Source organism: the organism of the source record quoted next, unplaced genomic scaffold (assembly GCF_019419815.1).
Source record: "Pyrus x bretschneideri cultivar Hongxiangsu unplaced genomic scaffold, Pyrus_bretschneideri_v1 Contig23, whole genome shotgun sequence".
Lineage (NCBI taxonomy): Eukaryota > Viridiplantae > Streptophyta > Magnoliopsida > Rosales > Rosaceae > Pyrus > Pyrus x bretschneideri.
The window spans coordinates 2,600,398-2,622,457 of NW_025999535.1; the positions used below are offsets into that span (position 1 = coordinate 2,600,398).

Genomic DNA, 22,060 nt, shown 5'->3' on the forward strand with positions numbered 1-22,060 from the left:
TATTTAGTTAAGTTACTTTCCAACCATTTGCGTTTCAAATCCTCTTCCTCCTCTTAGTCTAGTTTAAAGCAATGTCACTTGTAATAAAGAACAATATAAAACCCAATTAGTCAATATTTATGACATGTTTACTTCAAGTAAAGATACATAAACCGTTGGAGCAAGGGAATAAGCAAAATAAATCTGTTCAACTACGAATAAGCAAAATAAATCTGTTCAACTAGCCACCTAGTTTATATAATTCTTAATTTTTAGATATTAAATTATAAACTTTCAGGCAGTAGTTGTCCACACCTAAACGGATTTCATTTGCATTAAAACAACAAAATTTAAAAAATTAGAATGATTCGAATTCTCATATACATGTCATTAACTCCAAGGGGTTAGAGAGAGATTTGGTTTCTGGTTGTAGTGAATTATCTCATAGCCCTATATGAAATAAAGTTGAGTGAGCAATTTGCGAAAACTTAGAACAAACACAATTGGTTCCGTATGCTTCATCAAGCACAAGGGCAATGCAAAAGAAAGCAAAAGGAAGAGGAAAAAAAAAAAAAAAAATTTGGCGGTACCATAACAAAAAATAGGCGCTTGTTTTAAAATTTTCAAGAGTTTCCCGTAGACCTCACATCCCTATTTCCACCCTCTTTCCCGTGCAACTCTCAATTCCCATAGATGACCTCTCTATTTCCCATATATCTCTCTTCCTTCTCACAAGCTTTCCCGTAGATAACCTCTCACTTCCCTATTTCCCATAGACCTTTCTTCCCTCTTGTGTGCTCATCTCTCCCTCTCCATTTCCCGTAGATCTCTCTTCCTTCTCACAAGCTTTTGTCTTCAAAATCTCGAATCAAACGCGAATCTCGAAGCCGACGCGAATCAAGTCCCAAAATCAAGGTAAGGGTTTCTGATTTTCAATGGGTTTTTGTTATTTAGGCTCAAATTGCATGCTATTTAGGATTTCTGATAAAATTAGATGTTGGTTCTAGTTTGCAGAGGGGTTAATGGGTTGCAGGTAGAGAGAGGGATCTACGGGAGGGAAGAGAAGTCTACTAGCGCAGTGCCTTAACTGAAGGTCCTTCTTCTTCTTCCTCTTCATTCTTTTGGCCCTAAACTCCAATTTTTGTTTTGTTATATGCAAACAGGATTTCTGTAAACAGGGGTTATCTAATCGAGAGGTATTAATTTGGAATGGGTATTTTCCATTTGTGTAATTAATTAAGAATTAGTTAATCTTCTTGTTTGGATAATAATTATGCGTAAATGCGTAGTTGGTTAAATTAGGTGGGTTTTTGTTTGTTTAGGACTTTGATGGGTTTGTCAAGAATGCCGTTGCAATAATGACATCTGTTTTGTCTTTGAAACGTATCGGGAATACTGCTATGATTTTCTGTGGCTGTTAAACATGAATATCTTCATTGTACATTAGAACTATATAGTAAATTAATTAGAATAAGTTCAGTTGAATCAGCACTCTTCTTAATTTTGCTAATGATTTACCTGTTTAATAATAAAGAAAGGCTCTCTTGGGTGATATTCGAGTTTGAGTGGCTTATACATTCCTTGCGATGTATCTTGAGGGTTAACATTCATCAACATTTCTTTCAGCTGAGAACTTAAGATTACTGCTTGCACAGCAGCAATGTCTGCAATTACCTTCACAGAATCTAGAGAGAGAAAAATGCATGCATAATTACAATGTTAGCATCAACAGTACAGTACGAAAATGGTTTTACTATCATACTGATTAAATATGCAGGACGTAGCTGCTTTCCATACTATTCAGACTTGTTTTGAGACATTCACTGCAGCTCGTGGTGTGTTGCCTATTGACAAGTTATGTCATCTTTATTTATAGGGATGGGAGGAAAAAGAAGCTTGGAATTCAAGAAAGCATTGTTAGCGTAATGGGTTACGGAGTTTCATTATTTTGTTTCTTTTTGTTCCTTTGGCTATCAAGGTGAGCAGTCATCTAAACAAAATGAAATTTGCAAGCATCTTGGTAACAAGCTATGTTTGACATATATGATATGACTAAATTTTTGTATATTATTGGGATGATGTATGAAAGAATATCGAACCTTTTCCATTTGGAATCTCAGAAAAATCAAGTCTTAAAGTAAGCTGGTATCCTTCTTTTGCAGGTTCAACAATCTCCACAACGTCACGACGAATTCCCTTTACCATCTGTTTAGTATATTGTGAAATCCCATACGGACGCATGACTCCCTGGGAAAGGAGCGGGGTTGACACTGACAGGTAGATATAATGTGTATCTGATGCTGAAGACTGTTTTATTACACGAAAATCATCAGAAGAGATATCAAATTACCTGCTTGAAAAACCATATGATGAGGTATTTTCCACCCACACATTATTACTAGCTTCACATCTTCGCTACAATGTTTTAAATTCAATCTGTACACACTAAGGACTCACTTGGATATGGTATTCAACAGAACCGAATTCGTATAAGTGATGATCAATCTCCATGAAATTGCTGTCACTGTTATGAAAGCAACAATACTAATTATCAGAATGTGTTTTCGTTTGTAAAATATTGACAGCTTCAACCATCTTCAAGCTGGGAAAAAGCTTTTAGTAATTTATCATTCCATTATTAATTAAACACCACAGAAACAGCGCTGTTTAGGAATTCTTCTATTCAAGCAGCTTCGAGTTTGGACGATAAGATGGTGAACGTGACATTTCTCTTCAATTTGGTGAAATATGTAGCAGGTACAGGTTTTAGTGGGAGAACCATATATACAGGTTTGTGCTACCCACAACTCATTGCTGGACACATAATGCTTATCTACCTGGAAACCACAGCTCCCTGTCACCAAATTCCTACCATTTTCTCAAGCACAACCACTTCAACAGATTTCCCTTTACTTCTTTAACTCGTTTGATCATTTTTTGAGTTATGTACCTGTCCTTTTGTAAACAAAATTCCCACCTCCGTACAGAGTAAATTTGGAGAAGCACAAGCCAAAAAGCAAAGCAGTGCTGCATATAAATCCAAATTTGATATAAGTAGGAGACAGAGTTATCACCAAAGAAAAACCAAAGGATCCAATTCCAGAAATCAAGTGGGGGTAAGTTGATTGTCTTTTCATTTGTTGTGGCATGTGTCTAGTTGAATGACTTGTATGAAGTAAATTGTTTTTGTACGGTACTTTGATCATTTAGTCTAATGAAGTTTTGATACCTTTGATTGATTACAATGTTTGGTAATCCTAGTGTCATATTACCCTTTTTTTTTTGTTTCACTTGATGCACTTTTTTTTTGTTGGCTATGAAAATGGATAAGTAGTTTCCTCATGTTTTGAAATTAAGAATGTTGGTAACCTACTTACTTACTACTTTGGCTGCTAATTGATTAGTTTCAAATGCAAGAAAGGATTAGTTTCTAATGTTATAATTTTATGGTTCAAAAAGTGTATAGATGTCGCGGTTGATCACTCGTCGTCGGAGTGTGACCAATGAGCCTCCTGCATTATCAACATCTACTGCTCCAGGCGTGAGTGCTCCATTGATTGGGGAGCCTACACCCCTTACTGAGGCTACTCCTATGGCATCCCAGGTGCCCGTCTCATCGACATCATCAGTGTCAGTTCAGCCGCTTAGTGCACGACGGCCTCACCGACGCCGCCGCGAGCCGGAGCCTTCTGATCACACTTCCTCGGCATCCAGAGTCGAGGGTGAGGCCTCCCAGCCAGGTAGTTTTTTCTAATTCTCGATCACTACGTTGTATTTTTCTTTTATCATTTTAAAATTATTATTTTTATGATGGTGAAAATTTGCTGGAATATGACAATGTGATGGGGGTTGTGAATTACTATTTTAAGGTTTTGGGAAATGCTATACTATTAGGGGAGGTTATGTCGAATTTTCTGTAAATTTAAGCTTAGGGATTTCACCATTTAATTTTTTTTGGCCAGCTAAAAAAAACACCAGGGGGCCTAGTCGAATGTTGAAGGAGGCACAGAGCGTACGTTTGACCGGCTCCAGGATCAAGATTGAGTATGACCCGCGACATCGTGGAGCGGCTACCTCACAGCAGCATAACAGCGTCGCTAGTAGTTGTGGTGTTGTTATTAAACAAAGTTGTCCTATGCAGTCGGAGTCTTGGGCAGAAATTCCCGAGGAGACGAAGAAACTAGTGCGAGAAAACTTGTCGGTTAGTATATTAATTTTTAGCCTTTATCATTTTTTTAATTTTGTTTACAAATATTAAAAACCAAAATATATTATCTTAATATTATTAAATTTCTTACTATTATTTTATTATTTTTCATATTCGTAGGTCAATTTTGATCTTGACGACATATCTCTTGAGGTCATGGCCTACTTAGAGGATACCTTAGCAAATCGGTACAAACATTGGAAGAACTATCTTCACACGCATTTTAAGCGATGGGATGATCCGGAGTTTGCTCGCCTACATGGTTGCCCAACCGAATTGCAGGACCGGCCGGAGGATTGGGAGTGGCTCTGCAAACATTTTACGGACCCAAAATTTGTAGTATGTACATAATATTTTAATAATAATTTATTATTGTTTTAGTTATTTTTTTAAGCTTCCTTTATTAATTTATTTTAAATAATCGCACTAACATGTATATTGTGTGTTTAACAGAAGAAATCTATTGCTGGCAAGATAGCTCGGGACTCAAAGACACTTCTCCACCATTCTGGTTCGAAGCCCTTTTCGTATAGGCTTGAGGCACGACGTCAGGTAAAAGTATATTAATTTTGAAATTTTATACAATTTATTTATTATTTTTTATTAATAAAATTTTCTTAATGTTTGTTTCTTCAGGAGGGTTCTAAGTTCCCATAGATCGACATGTTCGAGGACGTTTACGTTCGACCTGGTGATGAGCTAGCTAAGCAGCTTCATGTAAGTATATGTAATTGTTATTATTCTTATATGTATGAATCGTTCAAATATTATTTATATTATGTTATGTTATTAAACATTATATGTTTTTTCCTTTATTATTACAGGATGCTATGGTGGAACAGCGCACTACTGTTCTCCAAGAAGCAACATCACAACTTCCCCCGGAGACCTCGATCGAGGACGCCACGATACCCGAGGATGAGGTTTTCAGATCCTGACTAATGTCATGGATCAAAACTTCGGTCGTCGTCCTGGCAAAGTTGTTCGGGGTATGGGAAAAGCGCGAGTTCGTGAGACGGGTGCCTCTTCTTCCAGATCAAACACAGGAGAGGTCAGTGTATTGAAGGAGGAAGTGACAACCCTAAAGGGTCAGCTTGCGGTCCAGAGTGAGCAAATGAGGGCCCGGGACGAGCAGATGAGGGCCCGGGACGAGCAGATGAGGGCCCAGGGCGAGCAGATTAAGGCCCAAGGCGAGCAGGTGAAGGCCTATGCCGGACACATGAGAGACCTTGTACGAGCCATACAGATGTCCGGCCTCCAAATCTCACTACCAGTACCTGATCTTCCTACACCTTCGACTTCTGAGCCACTTTGCCCTACCGATACCTAGTAGCTTGATGTATCAAACCTAAAAGACTACTTGTAGTTTTTTCTTATTTTTTTGTTTGGACATTTTGTATGTATATTTTCATATATTTATAACTAAATACTTTTCGTTGGTTAATTAATTATCGTTTAGAGTTTAATTAAGATATTTATTAAAAATTAAAAAAATATTTTTTTTGACCAAAAAAAAAAAAAAAAAAGAGGTTTGCGCGACGTAGGTAGAATCTTCGTCGCGCCAACCTCTTTGCGCAACACAAGACTCTACGTCGCGCAAAATGGCTTTGCGCGACGCACGACCTTACGTCGCGCTAAGTGGCTTTGAGCGACGCACGACCCTACGTCGCGCAAAGCCACTTCGCGCGACGCACGACCTTATGTCGCGCAAAGCCACTTCGCGCGACGTAGGTAGAATCTTCGTCGCACCAAGTGTTTGCGCGACGTAGGGGATGCGTCGCGCAAAGAGACTTTGCGCGACGTAGTAATACGTCGCGCGAAGCCGCTTTGCGCGACGTAGTAATACGTCGCGCGAAGCCGCTTTGCGCGACGTAGGGGGAATCTTCGTCGCGCAAACCCCTTCTGTCACTGCCTTGCCACGACGGTTAGTGCGCGACGAAGGTGCGTTGAGCTAAGTTTTGCCCGACGATTTTTGACTTTGCGCGACGAAGAACCTGCGTTGCGCAAAGTGTTTTTTTGTACTAGTGTTACATGACATACTTTCGTCATAGAAATTTCATAATTGGAACTGTTTAATTTTTTAATCTCCATTTGAAAATCATCAATAAAAAAATCATTCAAATCAGATATATCAAATAGATGGACACAAATAATAATGCAATAAATTTTTAATATTTTTAAAAATGAGGCACATGTTATTAATTATTCTTGGGTCAATCACTCGAAAAAAACAAAGGTTATGTGTTACATTATTACAAACTCATATCATATGATAAAAAATAAAAATAAAAAATAATTCCAACGCATCAGTTCGCGAATATTCTGTATGAAAATGCCTTAAATATAGTGTGATACTTTATGTTTTTATAAAGGTTTTTTTATCTAAAATGATCTCTACGATTGGTAACAACTCATCGTTTTGGACTCTGAGATTTGAAATTGATAGAAGTAGTCCCTGACTTTGTCTACAATCAATCGTTTTGATCCTTCTATGAAAATTTTCTATTAAATAAGGACTGAAATGACAAAAATTCCCTCAATTTAATAAATAATGGGCCAAAATGATATGACAAAATTGAAGGTATTTTTTTCATTTTCTCCTTATGTAATGAAGATTTTCACGGAATGACTAAAATAATTAATGGTGAACAAACTTAGGAACCCACTTCTATCGATTTTAAATTTCAAGAACCAAAGTGAAGAATTATGCTAATCTCAAAGACCATTTTGGCTAAAAAGCGTTTTGTAAGTAAACGAATGGAAGGGGTGAATGTAGGTTCTAACTTTGTTACAATCAACCGGGTAATTGAATTTCTTAAATCCTCATTCAACCTTTTGAACCCCGTGTCTGGGTCAATTTGTGTGGAAATTATGATAATTAACAAAGTTAAAGCAAAGCAACCCAATTAACTTTTCTATAAAGTCAAAAAAGTGAACAGCTATTGATTTGTTTACAAAAGTGATCGCAAGATAATCAGTGAGTAGATAGACCTTATGATGGAATTTGTGGCCCATTGTAAACCAATTTTTTATTCTAAATAAATACGTTAATTAATAATTAAATAATAATTCAATTATCAACAATTACGTTATATGGTTTACAAAATAATTAAATTAGAGGGAACATAAAAATAAGAAATTGAGATAGTTGCAGAGAGATGGTGAATAGAGAAGAGAATTTCTTTTTCTTGTTTTCCTTTTTTCCTTTGATTCTTAAATGTCATCATACAAGAGGGTAAAATTGGCATTAACTTTTTTATTTTATTAAAATGTTAGTGTGAGAAATAAGATAGTGAAGTAAGTTTATTAACACTCACCATTTGTTGAGATTTACATTAAACCCTCGTTTAAGTGAAAAAAAGTTATCAATGAGCTACACTGAGGACCAAACAATAAATATGATTATTGTTTCTCGGGTTTTGTAAAATAAATCTCTAAATTTTAAGGGGGTATTTGTTAAATTAGCTTAAGAAAATTACAAAGAATATTCACGTCGGATCTTAAATCCATACATATCAAAATGTAATATAAAAATAACTAAAGGGAAAATTTTCTTAAACCATACGCAAGACTGATTGTAATAATTTTTTAGTAAATAAAACCATATGCTACCATATTTATTTTGCGTTAAATGTCTTGGGTAAAGTGTTAGGGGTTTTTGACTAAATTTTCCAACAATGGACCTAAAAACTATGTCACTATACCAAACTAGTTTAGCTTATCTTCAATAGGCTTTATCATGTGCCAAAATGTCAATGGGCTACCCTAAAAAAAGTAGAAAGAAACTAGTCTTGTACAAGAGGAAAAGATTGAATAAGGTAAAGCAAACCAAATGGAGAGAAAAGATAAGAGATGATAGCTAGGTTTTCATGATGGTGATGATAGTATACAGGAAATGAGATTGAGACTTGAGTTGAAAATTGAGGTATATCGAAAACAAAAGGGAAGTAATCGATGGGGTCAGGTGGATGGACCACTCTTTTACGAGAACAAATCCTCTCCGGAGCTAAGCAGTGGGAGCCTTCTCATCAAACAATATGGGTCGCTGATTGATGTGCAAGTTAAATCAGGGCCGTTGGTTGTGTGTGGTGGGCCAGAAAAATGAATTAATAGAAACCGTTGGATTCAATTTATGTGGCCCAAATTGTTTGATAAAGAGCCTCCGATTGCTTAGCTCCGAAGAGGATCCGTTCTCCTCTTTTACAAACCCTAATAATTGACCGAAATGTTTGTGTTCTTTTATCTTGTCTTTTATTTTTCTTAATGTATGTAAAAGTAATTTTGTGGATTTGTAGTTGGTAACTAAAACTATTAAACTAATTGTGTTCAGTGAATCACCACGGGTGGTCTAGTGGTTGGAAATGAATTTCAGGCCTGTATTTTGCACAGCATGTCCTGAATTCGATTTATGGCGCTGGTGAATCACACAATAATAGTTAGAAAGAGGTTGAAATGCATCTATGAATCTTTGCAACCTCCAAAAAGGTTGACTTACAGGGCGAAGTCACCAGCTTCTTTTTTAAACAAAAAACTAATCGTGTTGACTTGATGTTTCTCCTTGTTTGTTTCCTAAAGAATTTCTTTTTTAAAGAAAATCTCGACGGTACAAGAGATAAAAAAGGAAATTGTTTCTTGAAGATAAATATATTACAAATTTCAGAAAATGATTTTTTTTAATTACCTACAAGCAATAAATATTGACACAATATTCGATTGTCGAATTCGATATAACGGATTAAACTGAATGATTAATTATTGTTAGATCAAATTCAGCGCTCGAACATGTGTTGAGACTATTCAAGAAAAAATGGCAAAGGAGAGCCAATAGATTCACAAAACCAGAGACATAAAATTCAAGAAATAACTATTGAACTCGATTGCTTATTTGACATGCTAGCTAGGAGAAAGATAACTTTGGTTATGACTTGGCATAATATGTCACAACACAAAATTAAATCATCTCTATATTCCTCATATACAATTCATGTTTATGGAAATGTGTATAAAGCGAATCCGTAAAAATTATTCAAACATACGATTCCCATTTTTATCCGTTATATTGTAAGAGTCAGATCTTGAAATTGTTGTAATCTTAATTCATTACTCATAAATTACCTAAAAACTTGTGTTTATTTTTTTTTTTTTTAAAAAAAAAAGGAGAATCAGCTAGTGACTTCGTTACGGCAATCCACTTTTCAGGGACCGGGAAGACGAACATAAGTATTTCAGCCTTCCCTTGAACACCATTGTACAATTCACTAGCATGAAGAATCAAACTCAATACGTGATGTGTGAAATACAGACCTGATGATTACTCGTTTATATAGTGAAGAACATTCATTATTTTACCCAAAATTATGTGTGGTCCCAAAATATTTCACTTGCAATGGAACAACACAACAAAAAAAATGTAATAGTAAAAACAAAATGAAGGTACAACAATTTGATAATTCAGTTACCACCACAATTTTATTACTACATACACATCGGCGAAAATCAAATTCAAAGGGGAAACGAAGGCCACCATACACGGCATGTCGTTTGACTCGATGGGATTTTCGGGACAGAGCACTTTTATTTGGAGGCCCACCAGTAAAAGGCATTGGGTGTGTGGGACCCATTGACCCTAAGACGGTTGTCCATCCCTCTCTGTGGCCCACAACCGAAATCCAGCCCGAGGAGGAGGCATTTATGCGTGTGTGTTTGGGTAAAGCACATCATCAGGACTAATTGTGAAATATATAGGGAAGTGTAATTCAAAAGTTCATTTTTACCTCTTATACATCTTTGTAAATTTCTGATCATCAATATTTTTCAATTTATTTAATCTGATGATCAAAAATTGAAATATGTATTTGAAAAGTAAAAATAAGCGTATGAACGACACTACCCAATATATAAACGGGTTTAACTAGCAAACAAATATTTTTACGCTTTTTTTTTTTTTATACTTTTAGAATTTATAATACCTAAAGGTCCTAATTAAGGGAAGAGGATTCTCTCTAGACCTAATCCCACTGGATCCTCTAGATCCTTCTTCTTTAAAGGCTGACTCGGTGTCGTGGCCTCTTGGAGCTAGTTATTGGCAACGTTGCAACAGTCGTCGACGACTAGTGATTCTAAAGTTTCCCGATAAACAGAAAAAAAAGTGAAGAAGAAGACTCATAATTGAAGAAGAAAAGATTATTATTGAAGAAGAATTGAAGGAGAGGAGGAAGCACAAGAAATTGCAGAGAAAAAAAAGAAGAAGAAGGAGGATCCGGAGGGTTTGGGTTCAAAGAGGATCCTCTCCCCTAGAGCAATATAGAGACTTTTAATCATTAAATGACGTGAACGATGACAAAAATTATAACACCAAAAACTCTCACGTTATTTCCAACTGGGTTTCATGGTTTGACGTTAGAGTATTATTTTTTCCTTATTTTTCAGTTTAATTTTATTAAGTTTTTTAAATATATATTAGTATATTTAAAAAAAATTATAATTCATATCATCATCTATGTCATTTAATGATCAAAAATCTTCACAACACTTTTAATTAGGATATTTGGATGTTATAAAATTTAAAGGTTAAAAAGGAGTGTGAGCTTGCCCAATCCCCTCTCATTTGGAGGAATATTCTTGAATTCGATTTTTTTTTAATAGACTGCTTTAGTAGTCAGCAAAAAGATAGTACAAAGGATAACAGTCTATTATCCGTACTCAAACATGAATATCAAAAATTCAAACTGCATCTTTAAAGAAATACGCCGCTTGATTGCCATCATGGAGAATAAAATATAGTAACTCACCAACAATCCTAACTATATACAAAAGCAACTAAAAAATAAAGAGGCTGCAAGCTAGACGTTGGGTGTCAATGATGCGAGCCTCGATAAAAAAAGCCTTCCAAAAAAATCCAATCTATTGCAGTTTTATTGGATTAAGAATGTGATTGTATAAATTCTATTTTGTATCTAGAAGTATCTTGTATATTCCCTTTAATAGTTTAATTCCTATTAGAGATGTAATCCTATTAGGGTAAGGATTCTATCTATCATACTATTCTAAATAAAGGCATAAATGGGTGATACAATACACACCTTATAATTACATATCTCTCTTTTCTCTCTGTTGTCGCCGGCCCCTCTCCCTCTATGTCCTTTATAAAGTTAAGTCAAATAGGCTTACAACACGTTATCAGCATGCTTTTGCCAGAAACTAAGGAACTGAAGGATCGTATGAGGAGATTCTCTTTAACAAAATCAAAGGCTTTCAATTGCTTTCTGCCAATCAGGTTCTTCTAAAATAAATTAAGATATTTGAAAAAACCTTAAAGCATGAAAACATTCCACATGATGCGTGAACCCCTTATATTTATATTTTCCCTTCAGTGTATATATATATATATATTGTGTATATGTTCATATATTTTGTAAATATATATACTTGTTCATGCAATACGCAATTATGCTATGTGGAATTTGTGAGTCAAAGTATCGAAATTGCTTAGATTTCAAAAAAAAAAAAAAAAAAAAAGGGATTTTTTTTTGCTATTGGGCCACGACATCCCAGCCACGCCACCATTGGCACCACCGCCGCCATGCCTCGTCGCTAGCCTGAAGCCCAGTTGCGTGGACCACCTTGGGACATATCATTCACATCAACTTTTTGGGCTTGCTGCCTCTTCACGCGACAACCAGGCTTCGGCTTGAGTTAAGTTTCACACAGGCCTGAAGCCCCCGAGCCCATCAGCAGGCCTGCAGCCTTGCTGGCCCGATCTACTAGCAGCCTTTGTACTTGTTAGGTTTTGTCCGAGCCCCGGCCCTCAACCAAACAACCAGCTCAGTAGGTTGGGCTTATTCCCTTCGTCAAAAACCAAAGCTAGCTTTGTTGGGCTTCACGCGCACCCACATCGCAGGCTAGCCCCATGCTTGGCCTATGCCCCTAAGTCGTTTTGGCCTAAACACCAACAGCCTTGTTACTGCGCCTCCCATCTCTCAGCCCGTGGCCTGTAGCCATGTATTAGGCTGCTTCTGCAGCCACCCGAGCCCACTAAGCCCTTTAGGGCTTTGCCCTACTCACGGCACCCAAGCCCAATGTTATTGAGCCATGGTTCTTCGAATCCAGTGCTAATTTTTGGCATTTTTAATAATTTTAACCCAAATGTTATTATTATTTTTTGCTTCAACGATCGACCATTTATGGTTCAATCTATTGAATTAATTAAAGTGACCAGCAGTCCATTAATTTGACAATTAATCCAAAATTATTAGCTTGAAGTCATTTTTTTGGCATTAACGATTCAATAAATTATTTCGTTTCTTTGAACCGTTGACTATCTTTCGTAGTCTCGATGCATTCACAATTGGGTTCCTAAATCAATCCACAAATTCACTACATTTTATTGTATATTGTATTCTGTGTTTTTGCATGTACCTCTATATGAACTAAACATTCATAACTAAATCGAACATGTAGTTTCAAATTTAGTGCCTTTGAAACTCGAAGTTTTCATTCAAAACTTACCACATGAAACTTGTAGCTTTCATGCCTAAATTAAACCAATACATGTTTATAGAACCCAAATGTTCTACAATGCATGTCTATGGATTTCCATATGACTGACCACGTTTTGTTGTACCCTCTGTTTAAGGACATGTCGAACTTGAACAAGCTCGATTTCACCGCTCTAGAAATCTCTGGAAAAAACTACCTGAAGTGGGTTCAAGAAGTGAAACTCCATCTTACTACAAAGAGTCTTAGAGTTACAATCAAAGAACCAATCGACAATAAACCCATCGACGAAACTCAAAGGGCTGTTGCTATGATCTTTATCCAAAGACACATCCATGATGCACTGCAAACCAAGTACCTCGTAGAGGAGGATCCACGTACCCTCTAGCTCGTTTTAGCGGATCGCTTCGATCACTAGAAAGACATTTACTTGCCTGAAGCAAGACACGACTGGTAACATTTACGCTTCCAAGACTTTAAGTATGTAAATGAATACAACTTTGAAGTTTGTAGAATCTGATCACTGCTTAAGTTCTTTAAAGAAGACTTAATCGAACATGATCTTCTGGAGAAAACTTATTCTTCAATGCCACCAATATTACCATGCAGTAACAATATAGGGCACAGAAGTTCACCAAATTTTTGGATTTGATCTCTATTTTACTTCTCATTGAAAAGCAGAACCAGCTTTTGATGAAAAATCATCAAGCTAAACCGACTAGCTCGAACGCCATGCCTGAAGCGCATGCGACCAATTCTAGTAGCCACAACCGACGGAAACCCTATCGTGGCCATGGTATAGGCAGCAAGGCCCACCACGGGCCTAAGGTTTACCAAACAGAGGCCCACCCAAGAATCACCCAAGGGAGGAAATTTGACCCCTTGCCCTTAAGGTCCCAAACTTCAAGAACAAGGGAAAAGTTATTATTCAATCGATTTCCATTGAACTGAACATGTGTTACCAATATGGATCAAATGATCATTGGTCACGAGAATGCCGAGCTAACCCAGAGGCTATTGCCAAGTATCATTCCCGTTGTGAGTCTAACTTTGCGCTTGTAAAACTTCCCGAAGATACTACTACAACTCTGGAGGTTTCAGATTTTCAGGAGACATCCGCTCCTATGGAAGAATAAAGTTTTATTTTTCTAAGACATGTTAAGGGCGTTCGAACCCACTAGGAATGGCCGAACCCCCCTTAAATTTAGGACTATGTTTTAATTTTTGGACAATTTTTCTAAGACTTTGGAATTATTTGTTTGGTTTTGGTTTGTTTTGAATTATGGATAATTATTTTATGGATATTATTTTTTGAATTGATTAATTGAATGAATGAAATTATCTTTATTCATATGACTGATTCAATTAATTTATTTCTAGGTATGACTAATGGGGAAGTTAGTTATCTTGCTGATAGTTCACCCACGCATACCATATTGCATGAGAAACACTATTTTACTAACTTCGTACCTAAGAATGCATCTCTGAAAGCCCTCTCGGGCCTATCCAACTTGATAGAATGATACAGAAAGGCTCGTATAATGTTGTCCAATGGTATTGAATTAACCATTAAAGAGGTATTCTATTCTCCACGTTCCAGAAGAATGTTGCTAAGTTTTAGAGATATTCGAGATAATCAATATCATGTTGAAACCACTGAAGAGAATGGTACTGAATTTCTTTGTATCACTTCTTACGAATATAGCCGGAAGCATATTCACAAGAAGCTAGAATGTCTCCCGAGTAGGTTGTACATAACAACTATTCAGAGCCCTCGAAACACACCATGTGGCCAGCTCTATGGTTGGTTTCTAGGACACTTAGCTACTTTAGCATGATCGAATGGGACACCCCAGATAAGATATGATGCACCGTATCCTTAAAGTATCACATGGGCATCACTTGAAATCTTATCCCGGCTATCCGCTTGCAAAGCATGCTCCATGGAGAAGTTGAATATTCACCTTTAATTACAAAGATTATTCACAACCCCCCTAAGTTTCTTAAGAGGATTCAAGGAGATATTTGTGGACCTATCCAACCAACATGCGGACCATTTAAATACTTCATGGTGTTGGTTAGTGCATCGACGCGATGGTCACATGTCTGCTTATTGTCCACATGCAATGCTGCATTTGCGAAACTCCTAGCATAAATTATTAAGCTTAAGGCTCACCACCCTGATTATCCGATTAAGTTGATTCAACTGGATAATGCTGGAGAGTTTATGTCACAGACTTTTGACGATTATTGCATGTCTGTTGAGATTGATGTAGAACATCTTATACCCCATGTTCACACCCAAAACGGGTTGGCAGAAGCTTTCATAAAGCACCTTCAAATGATAGCTCGAACTTTGGTTATGCGAACCAATTCGCCAGCATCTGCCTGGGGCCATGCAATATTGCACACAACTATGTTGGTCCGCCTAAGGCCCACCACTATCCAAACTCATTCACCGTTGCAGTTGGTTACTAGATATGAGCTTGACGTCTCGTATTCACGTATGTTTGGGTGCGTAATCTATGTGCTAATAGTGCCGCCACTACGTACCAAAATGGGTCCTCAAAGAAAAATGGGAATCTATGTCGGTTATGATTCTCCATCCATTATTCGCTACTTGCCTTTGACATGAGATCTCTTTACCGCACGTTTTGCAGTCACTTCGATGAAACAGTCTTTCTGTCGTTAGGGGGAGATAAAGTCACTAACGTTCCTGTAGAATACCGCGACTTGTCATGGCTTAATCCCACTATGTCTCATCTCTCTGCACCCCTCAATCTAAAACTGAAATGCAGCGTATTCTAGATTTTCAGAGCATCACTCAAAGCATGTCAGATGCTTTTACTAATCTAGCAAAGGTGATGAGACCACATATACCCGCTGTAAATGCACTTGCAAGGATGGACGTACTTAACGTACGTCGTAACACCGCCGTGGAAGGCCGGATCAACCCTGAGGATGGGACAGCCGTACCTCCTACACGACAAGGTACAATGGTGGCTAGCCAATCACTTGCTCTAACCTTGAAGCATGGCAGGCTCCCTGGTTCAAAGATTCACAACCCTAGAAAAGGAAAATGGCACAAACTTGTGACCCTAGTCTGAATCCAACCATTGCTTACTCATATGTTCCAACACATGTGTTATTCTAGATTATGGTGATGTCTTAAACGAGACAACCCGACCTCAGGATAATCGTGAGATTTCTGTCCATTACGTAGTATTAGATGAGGTATGGAATCGGAATGAGATGATTGTCGACAATGCAGTTGTGTATACAGTTGCATCTGACATCATGCTTAGTGATGACATTGAACTATGTTCCGTTGATGAATGTCAACGTAAAACGAATTAGTCAAACTGGAAACAAGCAATCCAGGTCGAACTCCATTCGCTCGCAAAACGTAAGGTGTTTGCGCTTGTAGCTCCTACTCTACCACATATGAAGCGTGTGGGCTACAAGTGAGTTTTCGTGAGGAAGCGTAATGAGAAGAATGAAATAGTGTGATACAAAGCACACCTCGTAGTGCAAGACTTTTCTCAACGCCCTGTGATTGATTATGAGGAGACGTATTCCCCTGTAAGAGACGTCATAACATTTCGTTACCTTATCAGTTTGGTAGTTTCTAAAAAACTGAATATGCAGCTTGTGGATGTGGTAACTGCGTATCTTTATAAGGATCTAGATACGAAAATGTACATGAAAATTCCAAAATGACTACCATTGACTGGTTCAAATAGTTCTAAACCATAGAACACTCTCTGGATTAGATTGAGGAGATCACTTCACGAATTGAAATAATCCGAGCATATGTGGTATAACCGTCTGAGTGAATATTTGACAGGTCAGGGTTATGTGAACAACGAACTATGCCCATGTGTGTTCATTAAGAAGTTACATTATGGATTTGCGATCGTTGCAGTTTATGTCAACGACATGAACCACATCGGGACTCCTGCAGAGCTTAAGGAAATTACCGCGCACTTGAAATTAGAATTTGAGAAGAAAGATCTTGGGAAAACTCGATATTGTCTCAGCCTGGAGATTGAACATTGTTCGGATATAATCCTAGTACATCAATCAAAATACACCCAAAAGGTGTTGCGACGTCTTAAAGAGGATAAAGCGAAGCCTTCGAGTACTTTTATGGTTGTTCGAACTTTAGATGCTAAACGAGAACCTTTTAGTCACAAGGAGGATGAGGAAGAGATTTTGGAGCCTGAAGTTCCATACCTAAGTGCAATTGGTGTTTTATTGTACTTTGCTCAATGCACTAGACCCAACATCTTCTTCGCTGTTTATCTTTTGGCTAGATAAAGCAACGCCCTTACACTTAAACACTAGAATGATATTAAAGATATTTTCTGCTACCTCAAAGGTACAATGGATTTGGGCTTGTTCTACGCCCACGAATCCTCGAGAGGAGCAACTGCCCCCTGGGTCCTCGAGTTGATTCTTGCCTTGTTGGTTACATAGATGCTAGTTATCTATCTGACCCACATGGGGCAAGTTCTCAAATGGGTTATATCTTTACTGTTAGAGACACGACTATATCTTGGAGGTCTACCAAGAAAATTCTAGTTGCGACTTCTTCGAACCATGCTGAGATTCTCGCCTTGCATGAAGCATCGCTTGAGTGCTTTTGGTTGAGAGCAGTCATGGAACATATTCGAAGCACTAGTGGTCTTTCTTCCGTCGTTGACCTTCTTACGACAATCTTTAAAGACAATGCAACATGTATTGAGCAATTAAATAAGGGATACATCAAGGAAAACAACACAAAGCACATAGTGTCGAAGTTCTTTTACTCTCACTAGCAACAACAGCATCAGAACATTAAAGTCAAGCAAATCCGTTCCCAGGACAACCTGGCCGATCTCTTCACCAAGTAATTGCCCAAGTCTACTTTTCAGAAGCTCGTCCAAGGAATCGGTATGCGTAAATTAACTGAGTTAAATTGCTTGTAGTTCTCTTATTTGGAAGTTATGTCTAACTCAGGGGGAATATCCTGAAGCATATTCACTTGATCTTAATGTACTCTTTTTCCTACAACTAAGAGCATTTTTCCCACTGAGTTTTTGCTACCTAACGAGGTTTTCATGAGGCACCCATCCTGGGATTATCATACTCCATTGAGTTCACTACTTTCGTCCTATTTGACATTCGTTTTGGACATTATGCATATTTCTCACTTTTCTCCTTAGTCTGTGGGTTTTACCATAGCGAAGTTTTATGAGTTTTACTACCAATGCATACTTACTTTCTTATATTTGAGACTCGCATTCACCCGTTGTGCTGACGACTTCATCAACTGTTCTACCTCATTTGCTGAAGATTTGATGCGATGTTTTGTTTGAGTATTTACACACTCAAGGGGGAGTTGCAGTTCAATTGGATTAGGAATGTGATTGTGTAAATCCTATATTGTATCTAGGAGTATCTTGTATATTCCCTTTAATAGTTTAATTCTTATTAGAGATGTAATCCTATTAGGGTAAGGATTTTACTTATCCTACAACTATAAATAAAGGCATAAGGGGTGATATAATACGCACCTCAGAATTACATATCTCTTTTTTCTCTCTCTTGCTGCCGGCCCCTCTCCCTCTTTGTTCTTTATACAGTTCAGTCAAATAGGCCTACAACACTATCCAAATTTTAAGGACAAACTCGTCAATTTCCATTGCTTTTTTAACGCCCAGTGATATTGATTAGAGTATTGTCTCTGTTAGGTTATTCATGTTAGTTGTATATCATTTTCATGAAGGATATTACGCCATCCATTCCAATATTAAATCGAACAAGTATTTTACCATATTTCAATTGCATTCAATTATTTTTATGCTTGGTCGAACACTTTCAAATTGTTTTAGGTAAAGAGCTAGCTTTCTATTTCACTTGTGAGTCGTTCTGCATGGAAAAAGTTATGTAATAAAAAATTAGAGTTAGTATGGAAGGGTTTTATAAAATTACTGAAAACGGTTTTAGTAAAATATTGTTGGAACTAATTCTTAGAAGAAATGCAAGCAAATCCTGAAGAAGCATTTTAAGTGATTCTGGAACCTAAAAATATTTATTTTAAAGCAATTTCAATCATTTTAAAAACATTTCCAAACGAGTCATTAGTCTCTCTAGACTTGCAAGATAAAAATAACTACTTGATTTGAAGACAAAGATCGAAAACCTTCATATTTGAGTCTAAGCAAATGCCAAATAATAAAACCTTCAAGTCATTAAGACCTTACAAATTAGAGAGATTTTTCAGTGTGCTCGGAACACGAGGAGGTATATTACAATGTCATTATACAAGTGGATGTACGCTTAGAAAATAAAACTTCCCTTCACTTATATAATAACATGTGGTATACCACTCTCTTTATCGGGCACACTAAGAAATTTCTCCACAAATTGGAATAAATTAGAGAGAAATGCTAAGAAGACACTCTCAAAGTAGGACTCTAATAGACTCTCCGGCTCCTCATGTTTTTGGCACAATGTCTCATAATGTTGGCACGATAATTGTGCCAAAACATGAGGTGGCGAAGAGTCCATAGAGAGTCTCACTTTTAGAGAATCTCCTTATAAAGCGGAGAGACACTTAAAAAATAAAACTATCATCTTCTTATGTACTAACATATTGTGTACTATCTCAATTCCAAACACATTAAAAGATTTCTCTACAAATTGAGAAATAAATTAAAGGGTGATTTTGTATAAAATCAACATAAAGTTATCATATTGAAAGTAGGTCAACAATATTTATGTTAATTATAAATAGGTCAATCATGTATTGTGACATTTAAATATAAAATAACAAAATCACAAAATCTGCCATTACAGTTGACACCCACTTCAACTGACACCCCATTTCTCATATTTTTTCATATTTTGGAATAGGTCAATATGAATCAGACACTGGAACGCAGTGTCTGTTTCCTGACTCTGTCTTTTACACTTGGATTCAAATACTGCATTGCAGTGTCCGTTTCCTAGTTCCCTTTTTTACATCACTCACACGCCTTCTATGCTTCATTCTTCGCGTGACTCTTTATTTTTACATTTGGATTGAGACACTACAATACAGTGTCTGTTTCCTGTTCTGTTTGTCTTTTTTTACATTTGATTCAAAAACTACAATCTGTTTCCTATTTTTTTTTTTTTTTTTTTTTTTCCTTCTTACATTTTGATTTAGACACTGCAATGTAGTGTCCATTTCTTGGTTCTTGTTTTTACATCTCTATTCAGACACTACATTAAAGTGTCTGTTTCTTGGTTCTCTTCTTCTTCCCGTCATTATTTCCTCATTTCACGGAGTCTTTCTCAACCCATAAAATTACTTCTTTAAAAAAATATAAATTTCATATCATAGAACAAAAGGAGATATAACCCATCAAATTAATCAAAACGCAAAAAGATTTCAAACCCAAAAGAAGAAAACATCAAAACTTATAAAATTCAACCCCAAATTCATCCCTCGCAGATGCTCATCACAACTTTACCTGTTTTGGGCTCAACGAGAAGGCCTTGCTGGTGAAAGATGGCAGCAACGAGGTGTATGTATTGAAATCAGAGCTTTTTAGGTCTAATTTCGGGTCTTTTTTCTCCTGCAGGTGGTGGCGGTGGTGTGGCGTCGTCAAACAGTCTCACCAAGAACAAATTGCTAGATCGGGAGTGGGAGAAGGCTAAGAGAGATCGACGTGGTGTCTTGGCGAGGGAAAACGGAGTGCATGTGACGGCTTGATTGCATATTTCGCAAATCTGGTTAGCAGGTAGTTGTGTGGTGGAGGAGAAGGGTCGGGCAGCATGTAATCACAATTTTTTTGAAAAAAAATGAGAGAGAAGGAGAGAAGGGTAAAATTCTAACTATGATAATGCCTTAAAGCCCATGTAGCATTTATCATTGACCTATTCCTAATTAACAAAAATATATCATTGATTAAGTCCATAATAAAAATATGTCATTGATATATGACTAAATAGTAAAGTTTTTGTTGATCTTTGACTAAATTACCTTAAATTAAAGGGAACTTTAACGAAAAGCTCTCGGTACTGTTCACTTTAACGAAAAATCACATTTTAACACTAAAAAGTCAATCCTGGTACTATTCACTTTACCTTTTATTTTGTCCTTATTGTTAAAACTTAAAAAAATTTAAACCATTTTCATTAGTTTTTCTCAAATTAAAAGCCCATGTCGGAAAAGCAAACAATTAGGTCGTGTACATAAAAGGAAAATAATTATTATAATAGTTGTAATATCTGAAAAAGGTCATGCACGCACAAATCAAAGAAAAGCATCACCTTTGTTCCATCCCTTATCCTAATTAAGCAACAGGTTAATAACAATTAGGGCAAAACCTTACTTCAAGGAGAAGCATAAGCTTTGTCATGCCTACCATTAGTTATGGATAATCCACTCACCCTTTCCCTTGATGCAGGTCCAATGCTTTCAAGCAATCACCTTATGGAGGAAAAATACAAGCAAAATAGTATATCCTTTATCGTTCATATTGGCCACACTATGACATTATGGGTAATGTGTTATCTGTCCGGATTCAAAGTGTTTAGTCTGGTCCGTCTTTCTCATCTGACTTCTTATATCATACATAAATTCAATCACATCTCCTGTGTTAACGACAAGACTTCAATTCTTTTCATCCATTCTCTTGAATATACGTAAGCGAATAAACATTTTCGACCAATGTGCCTAAAAGTTTATTCATCAATTTTGAACAAACGATTTTATCTATACTAAGAGAGTGGGGGAGTGGGCTAAACCTCACAATAGGCTAGAAATAATGTGGTTCAAATTCGCCTTTGGAGAGAATCGAACCTAAGACTTCGCACTTACAAGTGAAGAGGAATACTAATATACCGTAGTACAAAGTGGCAGTTTAGCAAGTCAATTTTAACTTCCATATTTTTACATTGTTGTTAACCCTAATTAGGGATCCAATATGACCTTGCTTGAAGAACTAATATTTCCTTAAAATTTTGGATCGAGTTGAAGTGTGAAATCCCATATAGATACACATCATAAATTAATAAGTCACTAACCATTTGTCACTTAGTACTACGATCTAGTGGTATTCTTCTTTTCACTTGTAAGTGAGAGGTTTCAAGTTCGATTTTCATCAAAGGCGCAATTGAATCACATTATTGCTAATTGATTCTGAGACTTAGTTCACTCCTCACCTCTTTAGGGTAGATAATATCGTTTATTCAAATAAATAAAAAAGTGCTAACCTTTTCTTCACGTCATAACTATAATTAAATACGATGGAAATTGTTGTTATAGTACAAACCTACAAATTATGATGATTCGATAGGGAACGAAAATTAGGAATGCTTGACTTCTCCTTAAGGAATCGCATT

At 36.7% G+C, this 22,060-nt stretch overlaps 2 protein-coding genes and 1 long non-coding RNA gene across 4 annotated transcripts; 2 read left to right on the forward strand and 1 right to left on the reverse strand.

Moving 5' to 3' along the window:
• Positions 1-1,282: 1,282 nt before the first annotated feature.
• LOC108866821 (actin-related protein 2/3 complex subunit 2B-like) lies at positions 1,283-2,670 on the reverse strand. The gene is made up of 4 exons (XM_048585831.1): positions 2,437-2,670; positions 2,079-2,286; positions 1,498-1,664; positions 1,283-1,393 (listed from the first exon to the last, which is right to left on the reverse strand). The coding sequence occupies exons 1-4, from the start codon at positions 2,488-2,490 to the stop codon at positions 1,298-1,300; spliced, it is 525 nt and encodes a 174-aa protein (XP_048441788.1). The 5' UTR covers positions 2,491-2,670; the 3' UTR covers positions 1,283-1,297.
• Positions 2,671-2,971: 301 nt separating this feature from the next.
• LOC125468072 lies at positions 2,972-4,287 on the forward strand. 2 transcript variants are annotated; one of them, XM_048585425.1, is made up of 3 exons: positions 2,972-3,095; positions 3,439-3,719; positions 3,942-4,287. In XM_048585425.1, the coding sequence occupies exons 2-3, from the start codon at positions 3,446-3,448 to the stop codon at positions 4,235-4,237; spliced, it is 570 nt and encodes a 189-aa protein (XP_048441382.1). In that variant the 5' UTR covers positions 2,972-3,095; positions 3,439-3,445; the 3' UTR covers positions 4,238-4,287. The 2 variants fall into 2 exon arrangements, with proteins under 2 accessions (XP_048441382.1, XP_048441381.1); XM_048585424.1 differs by lacking the exon at positions 2,972-3,095 and having other exon boundaries at positions 3,112-3,719.
• Positions 4,288-4,331: 44 nt separating this feature from the next.
• Positions 4,332-5,104, forward strand: LOC103953651. Its single transcript, XR_007258772.1, has 4 exons — positions 4,332-4,525; positions 4,640-4,738; positions 4,823-4,903; positions 5,011-5,104. It is a non-coding gene; the product is annotated as an uncharacterized LOC103953651 (long non-coding RNA).
• Positions 5,105-22,060: the final 16,956 nt, after the last annotated feature.

Bases quoted from the DNA above. Each gene is read 5' to 3' on its own strand.
- LOC108866821 (XM_048585831.1), bottom strand. From the start codon at position 2,490: ATGGAGATTGATCATCACTTATACGAATTCGGTTCTGTTGAATACCAT. The intron at 2,287-2,436 runs GTGAGTCCTTAG...GTAATAAAACAG, and splicing joins CTGTTGAATACCATATCCAA to TCTTCAGCATCAGATACACA. The intron at 1,665-2,078 runs GTTCGATATTCT...TTCTCTCTCTAG, and splicing joins TGAGATTCCAAATGGAAAAG to ATTCTGTGAAGGTAATTGCA.
- LOC125468072 (XM_048585425.1), top strand. From the start codon at position 3,446: ATGTCGCGGTTGATCACTCGTCGTCGGAGTGTGACCAATGAGCCTCCT. The intron at 3,720-3,941 runs GTAGTTTTTTCT...TTTTTTGGCCAG, and splicing joins GGGTGAGGCCTCCCAGCCAG to CTAAAAAAAACACCAGGGGG.